General features: G+C 44.3%; 4 protein-coding genes and 1 pseudogene across 6 annotated transcripts; 3 read left to right on the top strand and 2 right to left on the bottom strand.

The window, feature by feature from the left end:
- Window positions 1–28: 28 nt before the first annotated feature.
- LOC118384728 (zinc-binding protein A33-like) lies at window positions 29–16118 on the bottom strand. Of its 2 annotated transcripts, none has more exons than XM_052519277.1 (6): window positions 16041–16118; window positions 2004–2439; window positions 1427–1522; window positions 1113–1343; window positions 755–1001; window positions 29–600 (listed from the first exon to the last, which is right to left on the bottom strand). In XM_052519277.1, the coding sequence occupies exons 2-6, from the start codon at window positions 2406–2408 to the stop codon at window positions 29–31; spliced, it is 1551 nt and encodes a 516-aa protein (XP_052375237.1). In that variant the 5' UTR covers window positions 2409–2439; window positions 16041–16118. The 2 variants fall into 2 exon arrangements, with proteins under 2 accessions (XP_052375237.1, XP_052375238.1); XM_052519278.1 differs by lacking the exon at window positions 16041–16118 and having other exon boundaries at window positions 755–873; window positions 979–1001; window positions 2004–3220.
- On the top strand, window positions 4947–7673 carry LOC118384729 (tubulin beta-4B chain-like; annotated as a pseudogene). The gene is made up of 4 exons (XR_008136677.1): window positions 4947–5115; window positions 5796–5904; window positions 6104–6214; window positions 6318–7673. The product of XR_008136677.1 is annotated as a tubulin beta-4B chain-like (transcript).
- On the top strand, window positions 12719–15479 carry LOC127930089 (tubulin beta-4B chain-like). Its single transcript, XM_052519279.1, has 4 exons — window positions 12719–12883; window positions 13583–13691; window positions 13919–14029; window positions 14133–15479. The coding sequence occupies exons 1-4, from the start codon at window positions 12827–12829 to the stop codon at window positions 15188–15190; spliced, it is 1335 nt and encodes a 444-aa protein (XP_052375239.1). The 5' UTR covers window positions 12719–12826; the 3' UTR covers window positions 15191–15479.
- Window positions 16119–16226: 108 nt separating the features above from the next.
- Window positions 16227–20688, bottom strand: LOC127930090 (protein crumbs homolog 3-like). The gene is made up of 4 exons (XM_052519280.1): window positions 20371–20688; window positions 19310–19535; window positions 17740–17783; window positions 16227–17625 (listed from the first exon to the last, which is right to left on the bottom strand). The coding sequence occupies exons 2-4, from the start codon at window positions 19407–19409 to the stop codon at window positions 17416–17418; spliced, it is 354 nt and encodes a 117-aa protein (XP_052375240.1). The 5' UTR covers window positions 19410–19535; window positions 20371–20688; the 3' UTR covers window positions 16227–17415.
- A 1047-nt stretch (window positions 20689–21735) lies between these two features.
- LOC118384730 (histone chaperone asf1b-B) lies at window positions 21736–25042 on the top strand. The gene is made up of 4 exons (XM_035771481.2): window positions 21736–22277; window positions 22980–23095; window positions 23537–23713; window positions 24206–25042. Exons 1-4 carry the CDS (start codon window positions 22169–22171, stop codon window positions 24395–24397), a joined length of 594 nt encoding a protein of 197 aa, XP_035627374.1. The 5' UTR covers window positions 21736–22168; the 3' UTR covers window positions 24398–25042.
- Window positions 25043–25974: the final 932 nt, after the last annotated feature.

The following is a 25974-nucleotide window of genomic DNA, read 5'->3' on the forward strand; positions in this document are numbered from 1 at the left end:
ACAGAAATGAATATATTGTAAAAAATGATCAGTCGGGAACTGTACAGGGGTGTCCTGTCTCACTCTGTTGCACTGTAACACACATCCTCTCAGGTAAGATTCTCAGAGGGTGTTTGCTTTGCGTATAGAAATACGGAAACACTTTCTCTGTGAACGTGTGTGAGAAAGAGTAAAGGGGTGTATCGTCATCAGCAGGGTCAAAGAAAGACACTTGGCCCTTGTCCCAGTCCAGCTGCACTCTGACCCTCTTGAGTTTCTCTGTGACTGTCACAGCTGTTGGGGGTGAGGTCATCGCTCTGTACTCCCTGTCTCGCAGACACATGGTCCAAAACCCGTTCTCGGGCCGGGCCTGGACCTCCGCATTCCTGGTGACAGATGTACAGGCCACGCCCAGAATCCAGTCGTTGTTACATCCTGTATCCACTACCCAGCAGTGGCTTCCTGAGCTAAGCCCGGTCATGCCCAGGACCTCTGCACTCATGTGGAAGCGTTCAGGGTTGTCAGGGAGACAGTGGGGCTGGCTGGTGTACTGAAGGGATGTGAGGTCATGTGACAGGAAGAGGCAGGGGTGTGCTGTGTTTGGGTCCAAGGTCACAGGAGCTGAAGAGGAGGAAATGGGCCAGAGACTGGGTTAGAGACAGGAAAAGGGTTTGGGTCACTCACCACTGTTTTAGCTTCTCTCCGCCAGGTTAAAATGCTGTGGGAGTTAACCTTCTTATCTCCTCATCTCTGTTAACCATTGAAATTGACTTACTATATTCAACATGCAGAAGCATTTTCTTCCAGACTCTGTACTTAAGGTTACAGAGGTGCTTGGCCACATCAATCAGCGCCCCTGAAATCCTCTCCGGGCCCTGCCCTGTGCACTGGGCTCTGAAATCACAAAATAATACAATTGTCCTGTTCAATATTCCAAAGCAGAGAGAGGGAGGAAAAAATAGAATGATCGACAGAGAGAGGTGGGGGATTTCAACATACCTCTCTATAGTGGCTTTACAATTCTGAAAAGCAAAGAAAGTGTAATATTGTGGCTGAATAAAATAAATCCCATCTCCTCAAAAACAATTATTCTGGCTTTTTTCAAATTATGTGTAAATTGTGCCAGTACAAACCTGGAGCAATGTCATGTCTTCAGCATCAGTCATCTCCTGTGTTATGACTGTTATAGTCTCTTTGAGGTATAACATCCCTGCTGCAGCCTTTGTCACCATACTCTTCATCAGCCCTATCTTCTCTTCCTCCTCCTTCAGAGCAGCTAGCCTCGCTGCCTCTTCCTCATACAGGAACTGGTGGAGTTCCACAAACAGATCCTTTATCTGCCTCTCTGTCTCCAGGGCCTGATTCTGAGGGGCAGTTAGAGCACAACTTGATGGATTTGAGTTAATTTGAATGAAAAGGAAACTGAGATGACATCTGTAGAGATTACCTTAATGGATTCGAGCATCTCTTCAGAGGTTCCCTTCAGTCTAATGAGGGAGTCCAGAGTATGCTGTAAGGTTTTCAGTGCTACGTTGAGCTCATCCTAGAAGTCAGAGGGTATTCTAACATGAGGCTTCTTATGAAAGCAGCAAGCTGTAACTCGATTAAACGTCTAGATTTAATTATGTTAAATAAATTAACAATAGGTTCAATGCCAGGTGTGTCGCTTGACTAAAATAACCCTTTCAATACCTGAGATAATTTACTATGTTTAAAGATGTTTTACTCTGCATACACACTGTATGTCCATCAACACCACTCACTGACGTACAACCAGCAGATCAGCTTTTATCCCATAGGAATGCAGATATAATACTTTACACACTTTTAAATTTCTCTGCTAATACTGTACACTCACATATACTGTCAGGATAGACCTGATTAACAGCATTCTACTGCCAGGGGCCACAGGCTCCTTACATGAGACAATGGCAACGTTAACTATGAAAACAGTTAAGTTATTTCATGCATATACATACTAGAGTCATTTCAATTATCATTTCAATTATTATTCAGTCTCTCACCTTGCAATCCTGTGCTGCCTTCTCTGTGGGTATGCAGTCATGGTTCTTGTGTATTTTCGAGGCTTGGCACACTACACAGACAGGCTGCTTGTCCACCAGACAGAAGAATCTGAGTCTCTCTCCATGTAGACTACAAAGTACACGGTTCCCCTCGACTGAGCTCTGAATCCTGCTCTGTTGCAAAGCTTCACAGAGGTTCTTCAGAGCCAGATTGGAGGGAGGGGTGCGCTTGGAAGCTCTTCTCCTGCAGACAGGGCACTGTCTGAGGGCTGAGGTGTTCCAGTAGCATTGTAGGCAGGTCTTACAAAAGCTGTGGCTACATGGTAGGAGGACAGGGTCCCTGAAGATGTCACAGCACACAGGACAGGAGAGATCCTCCTCTGGGAGACACACACTGGATGACATGTATGTCTTCACCTGATCAGGTACCGGGAGTCTGTGAAGAAGATATCCTCTGGCTTAAACAATACTACATTCCCATGTCAAGCATATAAACGTGGAGATTATTTACGTTGTCTTTCAGAAATCACCTCCCTTTTGATTTTCAAAACAGATATTCAAAGTGCCTATTCTTCCATTGTTCTTGTTGTAATGCCAGACCTTAAAAGTGCAGGCTGTTTTCCTGTCTGTTGAGTTGTGTTTGTGTGTGACTCCAGAGACACACAGTACTGCGTGACAGACAGCAACGTGAAACAGGAAGTCGAGCCCTATTGGTCACATGTGGAATAGCTGCAAACTGGTTTAGCCTAGAACCTGTTACACGTTTTGAATAGCAACATTGTTAAAGGTTGTGGATAGAGACACACAATCAACAACTTTAAAAGCCTTTAAAAGACTGAAAAGTGAAAGACGACTGTCAAGATATATCTCATGAAGCAGGATGAAAATATGATCAACCAAAATTATTGGTAAAATCGTCATAAATAAAAGTGGCCTCAAATTACATTGTGTTCCTAAAACATATGCATGTATATATGTATATGTATACATGCTTATAACAAAGGCAGGTACAATGTAGGCCTAACGTAAATACGTAAATACCATACACCTATTGTATAGAACTGTTATACCTGTTTGTACCTTGCACTATATTCATTATTTGCAAATAAAACTTACAATGGGGATAACTGTGTAATCTAAAGCAATAATTATATGCCAGTGCTTTTGACACCAATGAATGCTCATATAGAGCAAAGCTTCAAAAGGTATTCTGTAGGCCTAATCTTCCCCTTCCACAACCTCAATGGCAAACCAAGTTTCTTCCCCAAAAGCCAGTGCAGCTTCATTGCATTTACATTAGGAAAGGGGATGAAGAGGGGTTCACAGGGGGAGAAAGGGGTTTGGAGGGGCTAGCCTGTGTTTCCCTTGAAAACTCAAGGTTTCAGGATATTGGTTAAACACAAATCAACCATCTGCCTCCACCTCCAGTGTGGTATTTTAAATATTTGTTATTGTTGCTTGGTGTCAATATCAGAGGAAATCAAACTTGATTTGTCAGATGCACCGAATACAACTGTGAAATGCTTACTTACAAACTCTCCAACATTGCAGTTCAAGAAGAATTAAGAAAATATTTACCAAGTAGACTAAAATAAAAAGTAATAATAAAAAGTAACACAAGTGACTATGCATAGATAATAAACAGCGAGTAGCAGCAGTGTAAAAAAGTGAGGGAGTCAATGTAAATTGTCCGGTGGCAATTTGATGAATTGTTCAGCAGTCTTATGGCTTGGGGGTAGAAGCTGTTGCGGAGCCTTTTGGTCCTAGACTTGGCACTCCGGGACCATTTGCTGTGCAGTATCAGCGAAAACAGTCTATAACTTGGGTGACTGGAGTCTCTGACAATTTTATGGGCTTTCCTCTGACACCGCCAATTATAGAGGTCCTGGATGGCAGGAAGTTTGGCCCCATTGATGTACTGGGCCGTTTGCACTACCCTCTGTAGCACCTTACGGTCAGATGCCGAGCAGTTGACATACCAGGCGGTGATGTAACCGGTCAGGATGCTCTTGATGGTGCAGCTGTAGAACCTTTTGAGGATATGGGGACACATGCCAAATCTTTTCAGTCTCCTGAGGGGGAAAAGGTTTTGTCGTGCCCTCTTCACGACCGTCTTGGTATGTTTGGACCATGATAGTTTGTTGGTGATGTGGACACCAAGGAAATTGAAACTCTCAACATTAGTGCACAGTGTGTGGTTTGTAGCAATCACTACATGTGATTGTGACCACTTTATATTATTGGGGAAAATCTATGAACATTCATTAGTGGCTTGATGACGATGATAATTTCAGGCTACTCACAAGAGATGTTATTGTAGGATGCATGCAGCTATCACTACACCACTCAATGACTATAGTCGTGTAACTACACATCTCTGGAACAATCTCTTCATTCAAAGACTCAATCATGGACACTCATACTGACAGTTGTGGCTGCTTTGTGTGAAGTATTGTTGTCTCTACCTCCTTGACCTTTGTGATGTTGTCTGTGCCCAATAATGTTTGTACCATGTTGTTATTATGTTGTGTTGCTACCATGCTATTTTGTCATGAGTTGCTGCCTTGCTATGTTGTTGTCTTAGGTCTCACTTTATGTAGTGTTGTGTTGACTCTCTTGTTGCGATGTGTTTTTTGCCCTTATTATAATTACTATTATTTAAAATAAAATAAAAAATAATCCCAGGCCCCGTTCTCGCAGGAGGCCTTTTGCCTTTTGTTAGACCGTCATTGTAAATAAGAATTGGTTCTTAACTGACTTGCCTAGTTAAATAAAGGTTAAATAAAATAAAATAAATAAAATGGCGAGATCCAAATCACAGCATCCTATCCGCTCTCTCCACGAGCCAAGGACGATGTATCCCCCTTTTTCCTCCAGTCTTTCGTTACCATGGGGATGACGTCAGGTTGCACCACCGATTCGGCCCAGTAGTAGCAGGAGAGGCGGGTCCATCAGATAGTCAGCTGGGTAAGAAGACAAAGAGAGTCCTCCAAGCCCAGTACCTTCTCGTTCCACCGTCGAATCCTCACAGCTAACGCCCTTCCTTCCATCCAAAATGCGCGAAATAGTACATCTGCAAGCCGGACAGTGCGGAAACCAGATTGGAGCCAAGGTATTACTCTTCTCTTGTTTGTATATCAATAAAATAGATTGCTTCATTTGGGGATTGCATGCGACCTAGATAAACCTCTCGTTCTCTCTGCGTAGTGCGTAGCTAAATTAAGAATGGCCGCTTGTAATCCACCCATAAGACTGCATCCTCGATGGGCTATAATAGACCTATAGGCTACCATGGACGAAAAATGCATGATCATTCCGTGAACAAGATCACCTACATTTTAATCGATGTTGCATACGATATGCCATGTCCTGATTTTTTTTCTTCGATTATTTTTTTCCGCTGATTCATTCTCAATGGTTATTTGGGGTCCTTGTAATATGGGCGTTGAAGGGAAAGATATGGTAGCCTACTAGAATACCTCCGTTCTCCCTCTTATAACATTACATATTCAACCTGATTAATATTTCAGTCTAAGTGGCATTTTAATGCTTCATTTGAAGCATTTAGACGATAACATAATTATGTAAAGGGGATATTTAATGCAAGTCATGCTATTTGTGTTGCTCTTGAAAAGGTAAATGTTAATGCAACAGAAAATACACATTGCATTATCTATTTATTTATATTCTAACTTGCGCTTTAAATGGATGCTTCTGTGTATTGCTATTGCCTTGCATCTCCTCCCCCTGTACCCTCTCTCTCTCACTCGCTCTCATTCTCTCTCGTCTCAGTTCTGGGAGGTGATCAGTGATGAGCATGGCATCGACCCGACTGGAACCTACCATGGAGACAGCGACCTGCAGCTAGACAGGATCAATGTGTACTACAATGAGGCCTCAGGTACAGTATGCACATTATATAGCATTGCATACATAAACCACATAATGTCACCAATTATTGAAACATGCACAATTAATTAAACGTCTGTTTTAATTAGGAAACATTTACCGATTACACAAGCATTTCGCTACACTCACATTAACATCTGCTAACCATGTGTATGTGACAAATTAAAATTTATTTGATTTTGATTTGTCAGGTGGGAAGTATGTCCCCCGTGCCATCCTGGTGGATCTGGAGCCGGGCACCATGGACTCTGTCAGGTCTGGCCCCTTCGGACAGATCTTCAGGCCAGACAACTTTGTCTTCGGTGAGTGATTGGTTTGGTAGTCAGTGGAAATATGAGATTTGGTGGCAGACTACTAATGTAATCTTGTCCAGGAAATAATGGGTTATGACACTTCTGTCTGCAGGCCAGAGTGGAGCTGGAAACAACTGGGCCAAGGGCCACTACACAGAGGAGCAGAGCTGGTAGACTCTGTCATGGATGTAGTGAGGAAGGAGGCAGAGAGCTGTGACTGTCTCCAGGGCTTCCAGCTCACCCACTCCCTGGGTGGGGGTACTGGCTCTGGCATGGGCACCCTGCTCATCAGCAAGATCCGTGAGGAGTACCCTGACCGCATCATGAACACCTTCAGCGTGGTGCCCTCTCCCAAAGTGTCCGACACAGTGGTGGAGCCCTACAACGCCACCCTCTCTGTGCATCAGCTGGTGGAGAACACAGATGAGACCTTCTGCATCGACAACGAAGCCCTCTACGACATCTGCTTCCGCACTCTCAAGCTCACCACACCCACCTATGGAGACCTCAACCACCTGGTGTCAGCCACCATGAGTGGAGTGACCACCTGCCTTCGTTTCCCTGGCCAGCTCAATGCCGACCTCCGCAAACTGGCTGTCAACATGGTGCCCTTCCCCCGCCTGCACTTCTTCATGCCCGGCTTCGCCCCCCTCACCAGCAGGGGGAGTCAGCAGTACCGCGCCCTGTCCGTGCCTGAGCTCACCCAGCAGATGTTCGACTCCAAGAACATGATGGCGGCCTGCGACCCTCGTCACGGCCGTTACCTCACCGTGGCCGCCATCTTCCGTGGTCGCATGTCCATGAAGGAGGTGGACGAGCAGATGCTCAACGTCCAGAACAAGAACAGCAGCTACTTTGTGGAATGGATCCCCAACAACGTGAAGACCGCTGTCTGCGACATCCCACCCCGCGGCCTCAAGATGTCTGCCACCTTCATCGGCAACAGCACAGCCATCCAGGAGCTGTTCAAGCGTATCTCTGAGCAGTTCACTGCCATGTTCCGCCGTAAGGCCTTCCTTCACTGGTACACCGGAGAGGGTATGGATGAGATGGAGTTCACTGAGGCTGAGAGCAACATGAATGACCTGGTGTCTGAGTACCAGCAGTACCAAGATGCCACCGCTGAGGAGGGCGAGTTTGAAGAGGAGGGAGAAGAGGAAGCAGCCTAAACCATCCAGTCACTCAACTGCCAAACAGTCGATCACTCACCTCCGTCCTGTCCCCAAAGCACAACTTGATTGATTTAAATTAATGTTAAAGAAAAGGAAACTCCGATCTGTGATAATTAAATGAATGTCCTCAAGCATCTCTTCAGCGGTTCCCTTCAGTCTAATTAGTATCCTGTAAGGTTTTCAGGTCTCATCCTAGAAGTCAGAGGGTATTCTAACATGAGGTTTCTTATGAAAGCAGCAAGCTGTAACTCGATGTCTAAATTGAATTATGTGAATAAATTAACAATGTGTTCCAATGCTAGGTGTGTTGCTTTACTTAAATAACCTTTTCAATACCTGTAAAAACATCAGTCCATCATTTGACCTGCTGGTTGTACATCAGTAAGTGGCACTGACGTACAACCAGCAGGTCAGATAGAATACATAACACACTTTGGACCATGGTAGGTCAATTATGGTGCATTGGGAAAATGTTGTGTGCCGGCAAAGAGCTGCTGTATTTGGAATGGTGCTGTAATTCCTTTCCACAGAATACAGTACCGTACTGTATTTTTGGAGCGTCGAAACCTTTTTGTTTATGGCTCATTAATATATTTTGAGGCGTACCTTGTAAGAAATTATTCTTTTCACCTGTTAGTGAGAATGCTGTACCAATCTAACTCCTATGGTTACAGTGCCCCATCAATTTAAAATATATAGGGGATAGATAAGAGTGGTAGCAAGTCTTTGTTTGAGCATTTTGCCATGTCCCTTTGGCCTGTTTTGCCCTGTAGTCGCTGCCGGTTTGGAAGCCTGTGTTAAGGCCTCTAGAAGTGCAAGTGATACAAAAAACAAATATTCATTGATATGCTGTATTAAAAAAAAATGTTTTAACCAGGTAGGCCAGTTGAGAACAAGTTCTAATTTACAACTGCGACCTGGCCAAGATAAAGCAAAGCAGTGCGATAACAAACAACACAGAGTTACACACGGAATAAACAAATGTACAGTCAATAATACAATAGAAAAAAGTCTATATACAGTGTGTGCAAATGAGGTAAGATCAGGGCGATAACGCAATAAATAGGCTGTAGTGGCAAAATAATGACAATTTAGCAAATAAACACTGGAGTGACAGATGTGCAGAAGATGAATGTGCAAGTAGAAATACTGGGGTGCAAAGGAGAATAAAAAAATATATATATATATGGGGATGAGGTAGTTGGATGGGGGCTATGCACAGGTGCAATGATCTGTAAGCTGCTCTGACAGCTGATGCTTAAAGTTGGCGAGGGAGATGTGTGGGGGTGACCAGTGAAGTATACCTAAATTCTATGTTATTGTACCATGCGTCATTCATTACACAGTACTTATTTTGACACTATTTAAATTGCAGTAGTTCTACTGCAATATGAAATACATTGACTTACTTACCCCTAGCTGCCTGTAAATGACTGTTAATGTTACAGCAACACCTTTACAGTGTACACAACATCAATGCCAAACCAAGTTTCTTCCTGTGAAGCCTGTGTAAATGATTGGATTTTACATAATGGGAGGGGGCTTCACAGGAGGGACTACCTGTTTGATCACACTTGCAGGGTGTTTCTCTTGACCACAGTCTGTTTCAGAATATTGATTTAACAATAGCCTACTACCATCCGCCTCAATCTACAGTATGGTATTTTAAATATGTATTTTTTTGGTTGGTGCCAATATATCATCAGTCCACAGTGTGTGGTTTGTATCTTGTGCTTCACCACTCGTGATTGTGACCACTTTGTGTTACTGGGGAAACTCTCTCATGAACATCATTAGTGGGTTGATGACAATGATACCTTCAGCTCACTTACCATAGTCTATTTTACTATAGGATGCATGCAGCTATCACTACACCACTCATTCAGTAGGGTCGGGAGACTGCGCATCACTACACCATTCAGTAGGGTCGGGTGACTGCGCATCACTACACCACTCAGTCAGTAGGGTCGGGAGACTGCGCATCACTACACCACTCATTCAGTAGGGTCGGGAGACTGTGCATCACTACACCACTCAGTCAGTAGAGTCGGGAGACTGGGCATCACTACACCACTCATTCAGTAGGGTCGGGAGACTGCGCATCACTACACCACTCATTCAGTAGGGTCGGGAGACTGTGCATCACTACACCACTCATTCAGTAGGGTCGGGAGACTGGGCATCACTACACCACTCATTCAGTAGGGTCGGGAGACTGCGCATCACTACACCACTCATTCAGTAGGGTCGGGAGACTGTGCATCACTACACCACTCAGTCAGTAGGGTCGGGAGACTGCGCATCACTACACCACTCATTCAGTAGGGTCGGGAGACTGCGCATCACTACACCACTCATTCAGTAGGGTCGGGAGACTGGGCATCACTACACCACTCAGTCAGTAGGGTCGGGAGACTGCGCATCACTACACCAATCATTCAGTAGGGTCGGGAGACTGGGCATCACTACACCACTCATTCAGTAGGGTCGGGTGACTGCGCATCACTACACCACTCAGTCAGTAGGGTCGGGTGAATGCGCATCACTACACCATTCAGTAGGGTCGGGAGACTGTGCATCACTACACCACTCATTCAGTAGGGTCGGGAGACTGGGCATCACTACACCACTCATTCAGTAGGGTCGGGAGACTGCGCATCACTACACCACTCAGTCAGTAGGGTCGGGTGAATGCGCATCACTACACCATTCAGTAGGGTCGGGTGACTGCGCATCACTACACCACTCATTCAGTAGGGTCGGGTGACTGCGCATCACTACACCACTCAGTCAGTAGGGTCGGGAGACTGCGCATCACTACACCACTCAGTCAGTAGGGTCGGGTGAATGCGCATCACTACACCATTCAGTAGGGTCGGGTGACTGCGCATCACTACACCACTCATTCAGTAGGGTCGGGAGACTGCGCATCACTACACCACTCAGTCAGTAGGGTCGGGTGAATGCGCATCACTACACCATTCAGTAGGGTCGGGTGACTGCGCATCACTACACCATTCAGTAGGGTCGGGTGACTGCGCATCACTACACCACTCAGTCAGTAGGGTCGGGAGACTGCGCATCACTACACCACTCAGTCAGTAGGGTCGGGTGAATGCGCATCACTACACCATTCAGTAGGGTCGGGTGACTGCGCATCACTACACCACTCAGTCAGTAGGGTCGGGAGACTGCGCATCACTACACCACTCAGTCAGTAGGGTCGGGTGAATGCGCATCACTACACCATTCAGTAGGGTCGGGTGACTGCGCATCACTACACCACTCATTCAGTAGGGTCCGGAGACTGCGCATCACTACACCACTCAGTCAGTAGGGTCGGGTGACTGCGCATCACTACACCACTCAGTCAGTAGGGTCGGGAGACTGCGCATCACTACACCACTCAGTCAGTAGGGTCGGGTGAATGCGCATCACTACACCATTCAGTAGGGTCAGGAGACTGCGCATCACTACACCACTCATTCAGTAGGGTCAGGAGACTGGGCATCACTACACCACTCATTCAGTAGGGTCGGGAGACTGCGCATCACTACACCACTCAGTCAGTAGGGTCGGGTGAATGCGCATCACTACACCATTCAGTAGGGTCGGGTGACTGCGCATCACTACACCACTCATTCAGTAGGGTCGGGTGACTGCGCATCACTACACCACTCAGTCAGTAGGGTCGGGAGACTGCGCATCACTACACCACTCAGTCAGTAGGGTCGGGTGAATGCGCATCACTACACCATTCAGTAGGGTCGGGTGACTGCGCATCACTACACCACTCATTCAGTAGGGTCGGGTGACTGCGCATCACTACACCACTCAGTCAGTAGGGTCGGGAGACTGCGCATCACTACACCACTCAGTCAGTAGAGTCGGGAGACTGGGCATCACTACACCACTCATTCAGTAGGGTCGGGTGACTGCGCATCACTACACCACTCAGTCAGTAGGGTCGGGTGACTGCGCATCACTACACCACTCAGTCAGTAGAGTCGGGAGACTGGGCATCACTACACCACTCATTCAGTAGGGTCGGGTGACTGCGCATCACTACACCACTCATTCAGTAGGGTCGGGAGACTGCGCATCACTACACCACTCAGTCAGTAGAGTCGGGAGACTGGGCATCACTACACCACTCAGTCAGTAGAGTCGGGAGACTGCGCATCACTACACCACTCAGTCAGTAGAGTCGGGAGACTGCGCATCACTACACCACTCAGTCAGTAGGGTCGGGTGACTGCGCATCACTACACCACTCAGTCAGTAGGGTCAGGAGACTGCGCATCACTACACCACTCAGTTAGTAGGGTCGGGTGACTATGCATCACTACACCATTCAGTCAGTAGGGTCGGGTGACTGCGCATCACTACACCACTCAGTCAGTAGGGTCGGGTGACTGCGCATCACTACACCACTCAGTCAGTAGGGTCGGGAGACTGGGCATCACTACACCACTCAGTAGGGTCGGGAGACTGCGCATCACTATACCACTCAGTCAGTAGGGTTGAGTGACTGCGCATCACTACACCACTCAGTCAGTAGGGTCGGGTGACTGCGCATCACTACACCACTCAGTAGGGTCGGGAGACTGGGCATCACTACACCACTCAGTCAGTAGGGTCGGGAGACTGCGCATCACTACACCACTCAGTCAGTAGGGTCGGGTGACTGCGCATCACTACACCACTCAGTAGGGTCGGGAGACTGGGCATCACTACACCACTCAGTCAGTAGGGTCGGGAGACTGCGCATCACTACACCACTCAGTCAGTAGGGTCGGGTGACTGCGCATCACTACACCACTCAGTAGGGTCGGGAAACTGCGCATCACTACACCACTCAGTCAGTAGGGTCGGGAGACTGGGCATCACTACACCACTCAGTCAGTAGGGTGGGAGACTGGGCATCACTACACCACTCAGTCAGTAGGGTCGGAGACTGCGCATCACTACACCACTCAGTCAGTAGGGTCGGGTGACTGCGCATCACTACACCACTCAGTCAGTAGGGTCGGGAGACTGGGCATCACTACACCACTCAGTCAGTAGGGTCGGGAGACTGGGCATCACTACACCACTCAGTCAGTAGGGTCGGGTGACTGCCATCACTACACCACTCAGTCAGTAGGGTCGGAGACTGCGCATCACTACACCACTCAGTCAGTAGGGTCGGGTGACTGCGCATCTCTGGAACACTCATTGATGAAGACTTCCAAATAACAGCATCCTATCTGCTCTCTCCACGAGCTTAGGATCCCTCCTCTCCTCCGGTCTTTGGTTACCATGGGGATGACACCCACCGATTCCGCCCAGTAGTTGAAGGAGAGGCGGGCCCATCAGACAGTCAGCTGGGGAAGAAGAGAAAAAGCGTCCTCCGGGCCAAATCTCGACTGCGGTTCCCTCACTGCCAACGCCCGTCCATCCAGCCGTAATGCGAGAAATAGTGCATCTGCAAGCCGGCCAGTGCGGTAACCAGATCGGAGCCAAGGTATCATTGTTGACTCATTTGTATTTTACCAAGAAAATAGATTGCTTCATGTGAATTATTGCAGGCGAGTTAGATAAGCCTCTTTTTTTTTACCTCTGCATAGCAAAATGAAGAAAGACCGCTGGTAATCCACCCATAAGACTTGTAGAGGAAGCTGGTGCAGAACTGCATTATCGATCGGCTATAATATAACATGCATGAAAAATGCATGGTCATTCCGTGCACAAAATAAATATGTGTATAAGAGAAATAGGCTAAACAATAGCTATATCCGATTACTATCAGTTTGAATCACTGTTGCATATGAAATAGCAAGATTTGTTACTGTTGCTGCTGACTCATTCACAATAGTTATTTGGGTCCCTAAATGGACGTGCGGTGGAAGGGAGAGATAACGGTACTAGAATTATCATCCTCTTCTCTCTTTTATGACACAACATATTTAACCTGATAAATATTTAGATCTAAATGGAATTTTAATGCATAATTTAAATAATTTAGAGGCTTACATAATTATGTAAAGGGAATATTTAATACAAATTATGCTAATGCAAATTAAGGTAAATGTCCCTGCAACAGAAAAGACATTGCATTATATCTAATTATTTGTATTTTATATTCTAACTGGCATTTTAAAAGGATCCTTCTGTGTATTGCTATTGACTTGCATCTCAACTCCTCTCTCTCTCACTGTCTCAGTTCTGGGAGGTGATCAGTGATGAGCATGGCATCGACCCGACTGGAACCTACCATGGAGACAGCGACCTGCAGCTAGACAGGATCAATGTGTACTACAATGAGGCCTCGGGTACAGTATGCACATTATATAGCATTGCATACATAAACCACATAATGTCACCAATTATTGAAACAAACAGAAACATGCTCAATTGATTAAATAGACTCTTATATCAACAATGAAAAAAAATACAATAGGTACCCTAAAATAAATAGGTACCCTATTATCACAAATACAGTGCAAATATGCACGGTAATAATTGGTTCAGTACGCCCAATATTTATTGTCTTTTTCAGGTGGGAAGTATGTCCCCCGTGCCATCCTGGTGGATCTGGAGCCGGGCACCATGGACTCTGTCAGGTCTGGCCCCTTCGGACAGATCTTCAGGCCAGACAACTTTGTCTTCGGTGAGTGATTGGTTTGGTAGTCAGTGGAAATATGAGATTTGGTGGCAGACTACTAATGTAATCTTGTCCAGGAAATAATGGGTTATGACACTTCTGTCTGCAGGCCAGAGTGGAGCTGGAAACAACTGGGCCAAGGGCCACTACACAGAGGGAGCAGAGCTGGTAGACTCTGTCATGGATGTAGTGAGGAAGGAGGCAGAGAGCTGTGACTGTCTCCAGGGCTTCCAGCTCACCCACTCCCTGGGTGGGGGTACTGGCTCTGGCATGGGCACCCTGCTCATCAGCAAGATCCGTGAGGAGTACCCTGACCGCATCATGAACACCTTCAGCGTGGTGCCCTCTCCCAAAGTGTCCGACACAGTGGTGGAGCCCTACAACGCCACCCTCTCTGTGCATCAGCTGGTGGAGAACACAGATGAGACCTTCTGCATCGACAACGAAGCCCTCTACGACATCTGCTTCCGCACTCTCAAGCTCACCACACCCACCTATGGAGACCTCAACCACCTGGTGTCAGCCACCATGAGTGGAGTGACCACCTGCCTTCGTTTCCCTGGCCAGCTCAATGCCGACCTCCGCAAACTGGCTGTCAACATGGTGCCCTTCCCCCGCCTGCACTTCTTCATGCCCGGCTTCGCCCCCCTCACCAGCAGGGGGAGCCAGCAGTACCGCGCCCTGTCCGTGCCTGAGCTCACCCAGCAGATGTTCGACTCCAAGAACATGATGGCGGCCTGCGACCCTCGTCACGGCCGTTACCTCACCGTGGCCGCCATCTTCCGTGGCCGCATGTCCATGAAGGAGGTGGACGAGCAGATGCTCAACGTCCAGAACAAGAACAGCAGCTACTTTGTGGAATGGATCCCCAACAACGTGAAGACCGCTGTCTGCGACATCCCACCCCGCGGCCTCAAGATGTCTGCCACCTTCATCGGCAACAGCACAGCCATCCAGGAGCTGTTCAAGCGTATCTCTGAGCAGTTCACTGCCATGTTCCGCCGTAAGGCCTTCCTTCACTGGTACACCGGAGAGGGTATGGATGAGATGGAGTTCACTGAGGCTGAGAGCAACATGAATGACCTGGTGTCTGAGTACCAGCAGTACCAAGATGCCACCGCTGAGGAGGGCGAGTTTGAAGAGGAGGGAGAAGAGGAAGCAGCCTAAACCATCCAGTCACTCAACTGCCAAACAGTCTATCACTCCCCTCCGTCCTGTCCCCAACTCCATCCCTTCATCCTTACCATCTGCTTTCTCTCAAGAAGGCAGATGTTCCTAAATGAATTGAATGTTTTTCCACATTAAACAGTGATCTTACCAGATAGTAGTCAACTTTTGTTGTTGTATGTTGGAAATCCACTGAATTGTTTCCATTTTCCTACATTCATCTCATCATTGCTTTGCGGAATTAAAAGCAAGTGATTTTAAAGTTCAAATTAAATTGGTACTTACTCTATGTTTTATTGTTTTTATTTGATGGGTGTTATAAATAATTAATATGGTCTTATATAGACTTGATTACTGTACAACATGAAATTGAAATGACACACTCGGTCAAAATTAGCATGTACAATTACAGTATGTTCACATACTGTAAATTATATGAATTTGAAGCCATGAGCCCAAAATATCAAAGGTAAAAGCAGATTTACAAACCAGAAAAGGCCAACCACAGTTGGAAACTGGGTTTGTGAGGGAGCATTAACTACAGGCTGAAGACAAACTGCACTGCCCACTATGGGTTCATGCCAATGAGTTAGTAGCAATAAACTGCATTGGAATGCATTCCTAGAATGTAACAACAGGTGAAATGAGACTGACGTATAGTAACTGTTAAAGACAGAAAGACTTGGATTCATTGTTTTCAGCAGTCATCACTTCCCAGCTCCTGCAGTCAGTTGCCGCTGGCTAATAATTCTGACTGAAGCTATTTTGTCAATCACAGCTTCACCGAAAGCTGACTAGTAAGGTCTGCATGCTGAGCAAGTGCGTTATTTCTCATATACTTCACACTCACCATTTTAGGGATGTCTGATACATGATGTCAGCTTATACGATGCTCTGTCTTCTGCTTTTGCCCTCTCGTTAATTCCTCATAGAAGTCTAGTTGTGTTTTCACAAGAGAGAGAGAGAAGCAAGTCTTGACATCATCTGATCAAAGTCCAGTACTGATTATGCAAAGAAAATCTACTGAGGTGGCCAATTCTAAAAATGACTATTGGTATTTATTTAAAATGTAGGCTACAAAAGATAAATAGGTCATGACATCGTATAACAACTCTACATGATGAGAATTGAATCCCATCATAGGCTTTTCAAAATACAAACAGCGTACTGGTAAGAACACACATAGAAGATATGATCTAATGTAGTATCACAGTTCAGCCAATGTTAAATTAATGTTCAATTCTGAAATACTACAATACAATTATTCAAATGTTAACAATCATTAATTTTGTGCTTAAATATGATTAATAATGACATAATTATTTGTTCTGCACACAGTATCCGCAAACAGAATATCCCACTGGGAGAAATGTTTTCCAGATAATATTAGCTTACAGTGTCATTATCTGTAAAGCTGTATACAGGACTGATACAGGACTGATTCAGTAGTGAGACATGTATTGAGGTAAGTAATCAGTGTAAAAATCTAGACAATTAAATGCTTTTCTGACAATCAATAGTGGTTAAACAAATATTATTGCACGCTATATATTTAAGTAATCTATAAGGCATTTATACAAACATTTACATTAAATTCCAATATAATTTTTTACATGTATCAAGGTAGCACAGGTAACAGCAGTCTGCTTACGATTATAGAAGTTAAGACTGTATCCAGTCTTTTTGTAGCTGTTGAGAGAGCCAAATTGCCTAGACAGAGGACTGAAATACTCAGACTGAAATGTATTTACCAAAGACAAGTATGAGCAGGGACTGAATACTGGTCCTCTTCCATCTAGTGCAGGTGATGGTTTGTTTCCTCTTCCAGTATGACCATTTGAATGATTGTGTACATGTCTATCCCATTCAAATATTCCAGTGCTATTAAATAACACACCATAGAGAAAGCAGTCAGAGCCTCATGAACCTTAGTTCTAGTTGTTCTAGTTACAGGCTGTGGTATTTGCTGTAGCTATCCCAACGTCTGTGTCAAGGTCCTGTACTAGCACTAGTCCATGTGCTTGCAGTACGTACAGTACACAGTGCCTGGGCCCTCCTCTTCCAGGGCTAGGTGCTGTGTACCTCTCGTCCCATCCTGTATCTGTCAACGTTGTGTCATGACCCTCTAATATCTAGGTAATCATCAGCTCTTTAGGTGGAGCTTCTACAGTCATCAGGATTTTGCTGTTGCTTGGATGTACAGGACAGGTGTTGAGAGACTAGGCTCAGATGAGTCTCTCCTCCTTGGGCAGTTTGAGTGTGTCTGGTGTCTCAACACTGCTGGCCCCCGTCTGCTCCTCAGCACTGGGCCGGTACGTCCCCTCCGTCTGCCTCTTCTTCCTCACCACGCAGAAAAGCCACACTAGCACAGCAGAAGCTATGGCCAGCAGCCCCAGTATAACAGTCGGGGCCACAATAGCTGCAATGTTGGGTCCCTAGATGCAGAACAACACAGGGGTAGTAGTCATTCTCAGAAATAAAGCTCTGGATACTTCTGGTTTAAGTTCCTCTAACAAAAACAGAGATAAAGATAGCAGCAGTTTACTCACTGGGGCAGTTGTGTTAGAGGATAGACTATTAGTTGTGTTGTCCCCTGTAGAAAACATTAAAGATTACCACTCAGGTCATTGTAATAGTTTGCTTCAAGAATACAAATAGACCCTCTCTTTGATCAATGTAGCATAACACACTAGGATTGAACAATGTGGAAAAACAGGTCATTTTAAAATGACACACTGTATACCAAGTGCAGGTGATAGAAGCTGCAGCTTCTGTAAAAGCTAATGGGGATCATAATAAACAAATGAGCAAACGTTTTAACACGTTACTTAAATACAGTTAAGAGTAATTTAATTACAGCCTAGGGGGAGAGGGAAACAAAACAGAAAGGTGGAAGTTGATGTCATTTTTAGATTGATAGATTGACTACATAATAGCCAATTGCAATGCGATGGGATCACTGAGTTCCTCAAGTCCAGTGCTTTTTTTTCAGGCACTTTCTCCATGGCAAGCCATGTGATTACTCTGTGACATCCCGCACAGTAAGTACTTGAATGTAGGAGAGGGGGAGGAGAGGACTTGGAATGCGGCCTTTGCCCGTGGTCAGTGAAGCTCAGCCCCGAAACAGTTTTACTAGTTGAAGTATCTGGAAAAGCACTATTATATTTTGGTTACCATGTCAGTGCGGTGTCAAAGTGATTATTGACTATTCATTCACAGTAGATGTCTTGCTTAGAAAACTTCAACGCCCATTTAGGGATGTCAAACTAAGTTAATGATTGGCTAATGCAAATAGTGAAATAGTAAACTCTCCCAGGGGCAACAGTACACCTTGATAACAAAAAACAAGGGTAGGTTGTTTGGGGGAGGGGCACAACTTTTTCTCAAAATGAGACACCGAAAAACCTCCTGTAGCAGTGACAGCCTGATATGTGTATTGTAGAAAACTAACTACAGTTAGCATTAAAGCTTGGAGGTGTCTGCATTGGAGTGCAGCCATTGTTCAGTGTTGTCCCATTACCAGAAAATCAGAAGAGCACTCAGAATGACCACTAAGGGCTGCATTATCTATTGTTTCTTGCTGGGTAATATACAGCTATAATGCATTGTGAAAACGTTCTATAAGCACATACAACCCCCTTATAACATCTTACTATCATCTGATAATGATCCTGACTAACAGTTCAGTGCACTGACGAATAGCAGTGTAAAATACAACATATAAGGGCTCATACGTACTTTATAACCAGTAATAAAGATACAGATACAAGCATTATGTATTACCATACTTCTATCAGAGAAATCACATGTCCGCATTAGGAAAAGCGGGTGTACCAGAGCTTTTCATACCAATGGTTCCTACCCAAAGCTCTCACGCATTACGAAATATTTGTACAACCTGTTGGCATGTTACTGCATGCTTTAGTTATTTATTGAGTAATGGCTAGAATTGTGTGCACCCTGCTTTTGTGTTTTTATGCATACTTTTCCAAGTACAGTACATATTGTTCCAAGTACAGTACATATTGTTCCAAGTACAGAGACAATCTAGTGTGGTGGTGATGGGGTTATTTCACAAGAAGGAGAGGGGGGGGTTGTAGAGGCGGTGGCATGACTCACCCACAACCCAGGAAGGATTACTCCCCAAGACCAGGAGTAGGACACTCCCAGTCAGGAGACCAGGCCAGGCCGCGATGTCTGGGAGCAGTGCCATCTCCATTCAAACCAATGGGTTCTAAAGAGGATAGACCATCAGCAAGGGGACGCCTGGACATCAGGTCGGGGCCATTTCATCAGGAGTAGTGCTCAGCAGACAAGCACACCGGCGTCAGTCTCCAGGGCCGCTCTAGAGAGATGAAGTTGGTGTTAAAGAACAAAAGAAACGTTCATAAGGAGCCACACTGAGCCCGAGTCTCTATTGAAACCCCAATGTTATTGAGTCTGTATCATAATGTGATATAAAATGTAAGAGAAGATGAAATCACAACAGCTTTCTATACTTCATTCAAGTCCCAGGAAAAACAATTATCCCATACCATGACAATACAATGAATCAAGTTATTATAAACATTTCAGACTGTCAGAAACTATCCAACCGGAAATTGATAGGGCTGCAGGTAGCCTAGCGGATAAGAGCGTTGTGCCAGTAACTGAAAGGTCGCTGGTTAGAATCTCTGAGCCGACGAGATAAAAAAATCTGACGATGTCCCCTTAAGCAGGGCACTTAACCCTAATGGCTCCTGGAAGTCGCTCTGGATATGAGCATCAGCTAAATGTCTAAAATGTACATTTGACCATAGAGGCAAAATTACAATTGTGATTAATTTAGCACCATGTCGAAACATGACCACCCCCGTTTAAGGTTGGCTGATTTAGTAAAACTAGTGGTGTATGTGAACAATTGCACCTGTTCAGGGAGGTGGGGAGGGAGGGCATTGAGATAACAAATGACAATTCATAAATCATATTCTTAGTAAATGTTGTGAAAGTAGCATCCTATCGAAATAAAAGTATTGTAAAGTATAGGATTTGTAGTGCCCCATAATTAATTTCCAATACTTCCAAGCCATTTTATGTAAAGAGAAACTGCACTCCTGCTCCACAACAAATTAGTCGATCTAATAATACAAGAAGTATATAATTTTTTTTATAGACAGACCTGTACAGAACATTATACACACCTTTTCACCGAATAATGTTGATATCCGTTTTAGGCAACGGGGATCAATCCAACTCCTTGCGAAAAAAAAACACCGTCTCGCTTCCGCCGCCTCACCTAAACGAGTGAGTGGGTGAACCGAAACTGGATCATATGTCAGGACGTGTTTATGAATAAACCTTTCCCAACAACGTCTGAAAAATAATCTGCAAACTAAATCCGATCGCAAAGCCGTTTTACTGGCTGAATGGGTTTATTTTGATATACATCATATTAGACTACCTGTATAGGTTTAACTATGTAAAACAGTTTTTTTTAAATTCCCTCCTCACGTCGCCACTATGGTCACATGGTTCACTTCAGTCTCATGTTACAGTACCTGAGCCTAGTATCAACCTGTGGTACAGGAGACAGATACCCTTTGTATGATGAGGCACCGGACTCGTGGACAGAAATCCACCTGCTCAATGGAGCCTACTTCCTCCCATTGCTCTTCTCTCTCTCATTATGGATCCTTTACTATTAGAGTTCTATGGGACCCTTTCTCAAGTTCTACACTGTTCTATTGATGTATGTCTGAAGCCTTGAAAGTGTTCATCTACCTTTTTTTCCATCTGCAAAAGAAAGATAAAAGGCTGTGGAATATGTTCAGGCCCAATGAGTAAACACTGAACATTTTGAGAAAATTTGGGCTGCATTTTTTAAATCCTGTATTTTAAGGGACACGTGTTTCATGTGAGTGCATGGTGAGAATGTGTTTGCAGTTTTAGGACCTCTAGTGGAGAGCAATTATATTTTTCTAGCTGACCCTATCCTCAAAGCAAGATAAAAAGAATCCTGAAATACCATAAACACAGCTAATCATGGTCCCTTAATCCTTGCCTAATCGCAGTTTCATCTAGGCCTATGCCATAATGTGACTGAAGACTGGCATAGAAAACACAATCTGATCCATGTATGATTCTATTTCCATGTTTGTATTTGGTGTGGTTGATTGTCAACCCATAACCACCCCAATATTGTATGCTATGTAGGCCTACATTCTGCAGTCTGCAAAAAGCACTGATTAGTCACATCATTATGTGTGCAGAAAGTATCCCTGCCACATAGGTCCTTCGGTTAATGGTCTCCCATGTATCGACACACATGTAGGCATGTTTCCATCTAAAAGAGTGGCTGAATTTGGTACAGTGGTTGTGTTTGTTTGTTTGTTTTGGCCAAAGCAATGGGTACATGCGGGAGGAGGGTCGTGTCAATTGAATTCCTACCTGAAACGTTATTGCACGCGGCTTGTGGCGTTGTTCGAGCACTACGTGCTTGTTGCTTGCCAATCCTAGCTTTACTGGTGTTCTATCCAGCGAATCATCGTTTAGAACAGAAAAACCACCCGCCCCATTTCCTTCGACATTTTGGTGGCTTTGTGAAATTTACTGGCGGGTGGTTTTTGAAATAGTTGTTTTGAACAAAACTAGTCAGGGGAATATTCCAGATAACAGTAAATACTTAACATTAATGGCACTTTCTTAAAAAAAATACAATTTCTGTTGAAATGATTGTCTCATATAGCAGGCTATCATAACAATAAGATATATCTACCTAGTAATTTCAAAATTACACTAAAGCGTAGCTGTCAACCTGCGAAATCAGATGCATTTTTAAATGCAACAACCGAATTTCTTCAGTGATATAATTTATCTTTGTGTACGCTGCGTGAACACATTGCTTGCTATTTGCTACATTGAGGCCTGAAACCTTCCCCGGGAAAATTTGCTAGCCACTCTCAGCCAGAGTGTCTGTCACTCGCAGCAGGAGCCGCAATAATGGCGAAGGTTCAAGTACTAAATGTCGCTGTCCTCGATAACCCGAGTCGATTCGGAAACCCATTTCAATTCGAAATAACATTTGAGTGCATGGAAGACCTGCCAGAAGGTAAGTGTTGTGCTCATCTGTCGAATAATTACTTTGTTTATTCTCATCTAACGATTTATGGCTAGCTTGCTAACGTTAGCTAGCTAGCTAAATCTCAGACGATTTATGGCTAGTTTTCTAAGGTTACCTCGCTAGTTAGCTAACTGATTCTCAACTAGGCTAACTACTTCATGTTCAAACTGGCAATTTAGCTAGCGAACTAACGTTAGCAAACTTGCCATAAATTGTCAGATGAGAATTAAAGTAATTATTCGACCGGTGGCAAACAATGGTTAATTGATCCCTTATGTCTACTGAACAAAGAGGTGGCTCGTTTATTTGTATTTTTTTAAAACATATAAATAAATAAAATACATTGTACTTTGTGATATTGCTTAGCGACACGATGGCGTTAGTTGATATTGCTAGTTAGTTGGCTACTTTGCCTATAGCTGGCTAGCTTAGCCAGAATGGTGTCCAACTTGTTTGTATTTTGTTGGCTGCGGCGGGGAATTCTGACGGAGGAACACGCATTGACATGTCCACTTGCCTTTCGCGTTATCTACCCAAACAATCAAATAAATTCACAGGTGTCATTGATAGCAGCATTCTGACCAGAGCAGTCTTCACAGTCCAGCAGTTTCCTTGTTTTCTCCAACATTTCGAACTGAGTTTGTGTGTCCGGAAGACAGTGATTTTATTTGATACTTTTTTGTGTTGCAGATCTTGAGTGGAAGATAATATATGTGGGTTCAGCAGAGAGTGAAGAGTATGACCAGACCCTTGACTCTGTTCTGGTTGGCCCAGTACCAGCCGGGAGGCACATGTTTGTGTTCCAGGTGAGTTTTGTAAAAAAAAAAAAAAAAAAAATCTATAGATGGCAGTAACTAACAATGTTATTTCAGCAGTAGTCTGGCTGCAGCTTTCCTTGGCCCTCTTCATTTCTCTCTCTCCCAGTGGGCCTGCTCTGACTTGGGGCCAAAGCCAAGCCACTAGTACTTTTAAGAAGTAATTTACATAACAATGGCCAACTGTGAACATTTGTTAACACCTTCACAAAGCAACTGATTTGATGATGCAGAGATTGATTCTGACCTTAGTGACAGCCCTAGCGATGGAAACCTTTCCCAAACAATAACACTGAGCTTATAACATAATCACTAGCAACACTGGTGCTGTATTGGAGAAATCAGAAATAGAAACTACACCCTCCCCCTTTACCCCTCTCTTCTCATGCCATCCTCCTTGCACCTCATCTACTGTATGTTATCCTTCAACAGGCGGATGCCCCAAACACGGGTCTGATTCCAGAAAGTGATGCTGTCGGCGTAACTGTGGCGCTAATCACCTGTACATACCGCGGACAGGAGTTCATTCGTATCGGCTACTACGTCAACAACGAGTACACTGACCCAGAGCTGCGGGAAAACCCACCCATAAAACCTGACTATGGACAGGTAAAGGAGGAAACTCAATGGGTGTGCTTGACTGTGTTTCCTTCCAGGAAGATGTTCAAGTTGTGTTAGTTGTATGTATAGGATACATAAGGTATACACTGTCCAACGAAATGCTTACTTGCACTTTACTTGTTCTCTCCCGTCTGCCATAGGTCCCATTCACATATCTGACAGGGCTGTTACGTTAATATTGTGTAAACTAGGTGGAGCTATTGCTTACACCTACCAATTTTTATCAGATCTATGAAGGCAATGAATGATGGCAGAGGAGAGGGGACAACTTTTTGGAATTAAATTAAACCTTTGCGTTGTGGAAGGGCGAAATATCCATGAATACATTGGTCTTAAAGTGCAAACTCCGCTCACTCATCATGGGCACGTGTGCCACAGTACTGCTCAGGCTTTAGTATAATGTAAAAATGGAACATGTCTTACTGCAAATATAAGGACATCTACTGAATAATTTCTCTCTTGATGCTGTTTGTTTTCTAGCTCCAGAGAAATATTTTGGCTTCAAACCCACGTGTAACAAGATTCCATATCAACTGGGAAGGGTGTGCAGAAAGGATGGAAGACTCAGAGAATGTGGATCCTGCCCCCAACTCTATGCTGCCCCCATCTTGCCTCCCGGGCAAGGCCCCACCCATAGGGTTGCTACCTGACAACTCTATGGACTGCTTGTAGAGGGAAAAATACATATACACATAATCTTCGACCAACCCAAGCACTATAAGCAGAAGAATGGACATGGACATTCTGACTTGGATGTACAGCCAGCTTTGCCTTACAGCTGCCCTTATTTCCCAGAAACTGTCAACAACACACTCCCACCTTGGACTACAGTGTCTTGCAACCAAGACAATCTTTCTGGAGTAATCTTTATTATCTATTGGACATTTTTCACTTTCATGTCTATAACATGGTGAAAAACTAATTCATCCCTTCATTTTTAATACTATCAACAGGGCAACAGCTGAAGTATCCAAGTTTCCATAGATGGTTAGCAGCTAATTGGCAGAAATACTGATTCACACCAACTAGTCAGCTGTTAATTATGTGATGTAAATACCAACAGATGATTATGACACTAGTGAAGCAAAATGGAGGAAGAAATTACTCAAGTTGCAGGAAGGAAAATAATGGTGGTCTTTATTTGTACTTTCTGAGCCATTGTGTTTCAGTGGCTATGGTCCTTATAGCATTTGAGTTACACTTTTCCCTGTTGGTGTTTTGGGAGACTTTTGGATGGGGGGGTTGCTAATAATGGTATGTACATATGTTTATTTTCCTGTGTGCCATTTTTTTTGGAAATAAAAAATCTTTTTGTTATGTGATGTGTGATTGTCCCTGACAAGCTTTGAGATGTGATAAAAATGGCAGATGTTGAACCTTTTTCCAACTGAAGGGTTTTGCATTGAAAATAATGGGTGGGGCTTTGACTTTTTGTTGCATTCATAAATATCTGTAGTGAAGTATGCTCCCCTGTAGTGCACATTTTGAAATTGGTAGCCTGTTTTACTTGTTGCCATGCAATTTGAATTACAGTTGTGTTCAAGACAAATGTTAACATGCAAATCTCCCCTTTTCACTGAATCATGTTCTCTTGTCATTGACTTCAGAGTTCACTGAATGTAATTGTAATCCTTTAGTGAACGGTTTGCTGAAAAAACATGCATGTATGGACGCTTGCAATTATGGACAGCTATGAAATGTATGGCTGTCATTTTCTGCATAGGAGGTAATGGCAAAAGCAGTATGTGAATGTGGGCTGTCTGGTGGTAAAATCTGATACTTAGGACGATTCGTGCAATATGAAATATTAGAACTAAATGACATTGGTTTCTTTACCAGTCATACTAACACCATTTACATTTTTGTCCAATTTAGCTGTTTTAAGATGCATGTAATTCGCTCTGGATAAAAGCGTCGATCTGCTAAATTACTCAATGTACATTTACCGATATAACTTGGAATGTATCAAGTGGTTTACTCCGAGATAATTTATTTGAGATATTCTGAAAATCTAGTCTCCGCGTGCGTTACATTCTAACCAATTTTCTAAAAATAGCCCGTCTTGACGTCACACAGCCAATCACGGATTAGTCGGGCGGGAGGGGTCGGTATAGGCCAGTTTGCTACAGGCCTTGTATTTCGATAATACTTTATTTATGCACGAATAAGACGAACATTTGGAAGCGGTGAATCATACCTGAATTTCTCGACCATTGAGTTAACCAAAATCAGCAAGGAAAACTCAACCA

The sequence above is a fragment of the Oncorhynchus keta genome, chromosome 5 (assembly GCF_023373465.1).
Source record: "Oncorhynchus keta strain PuntledgeMale-10-30-2019 chromosome 5, Oket_V2, whole genome shotgun sequence".
Classification (NCBI taxonomy): Eukaryota; Metazoa; Chordata; class Actinopteri; order Salmoniformes; family Salmonidae; genus Oncorhynchus; species Oncorhynchus keta.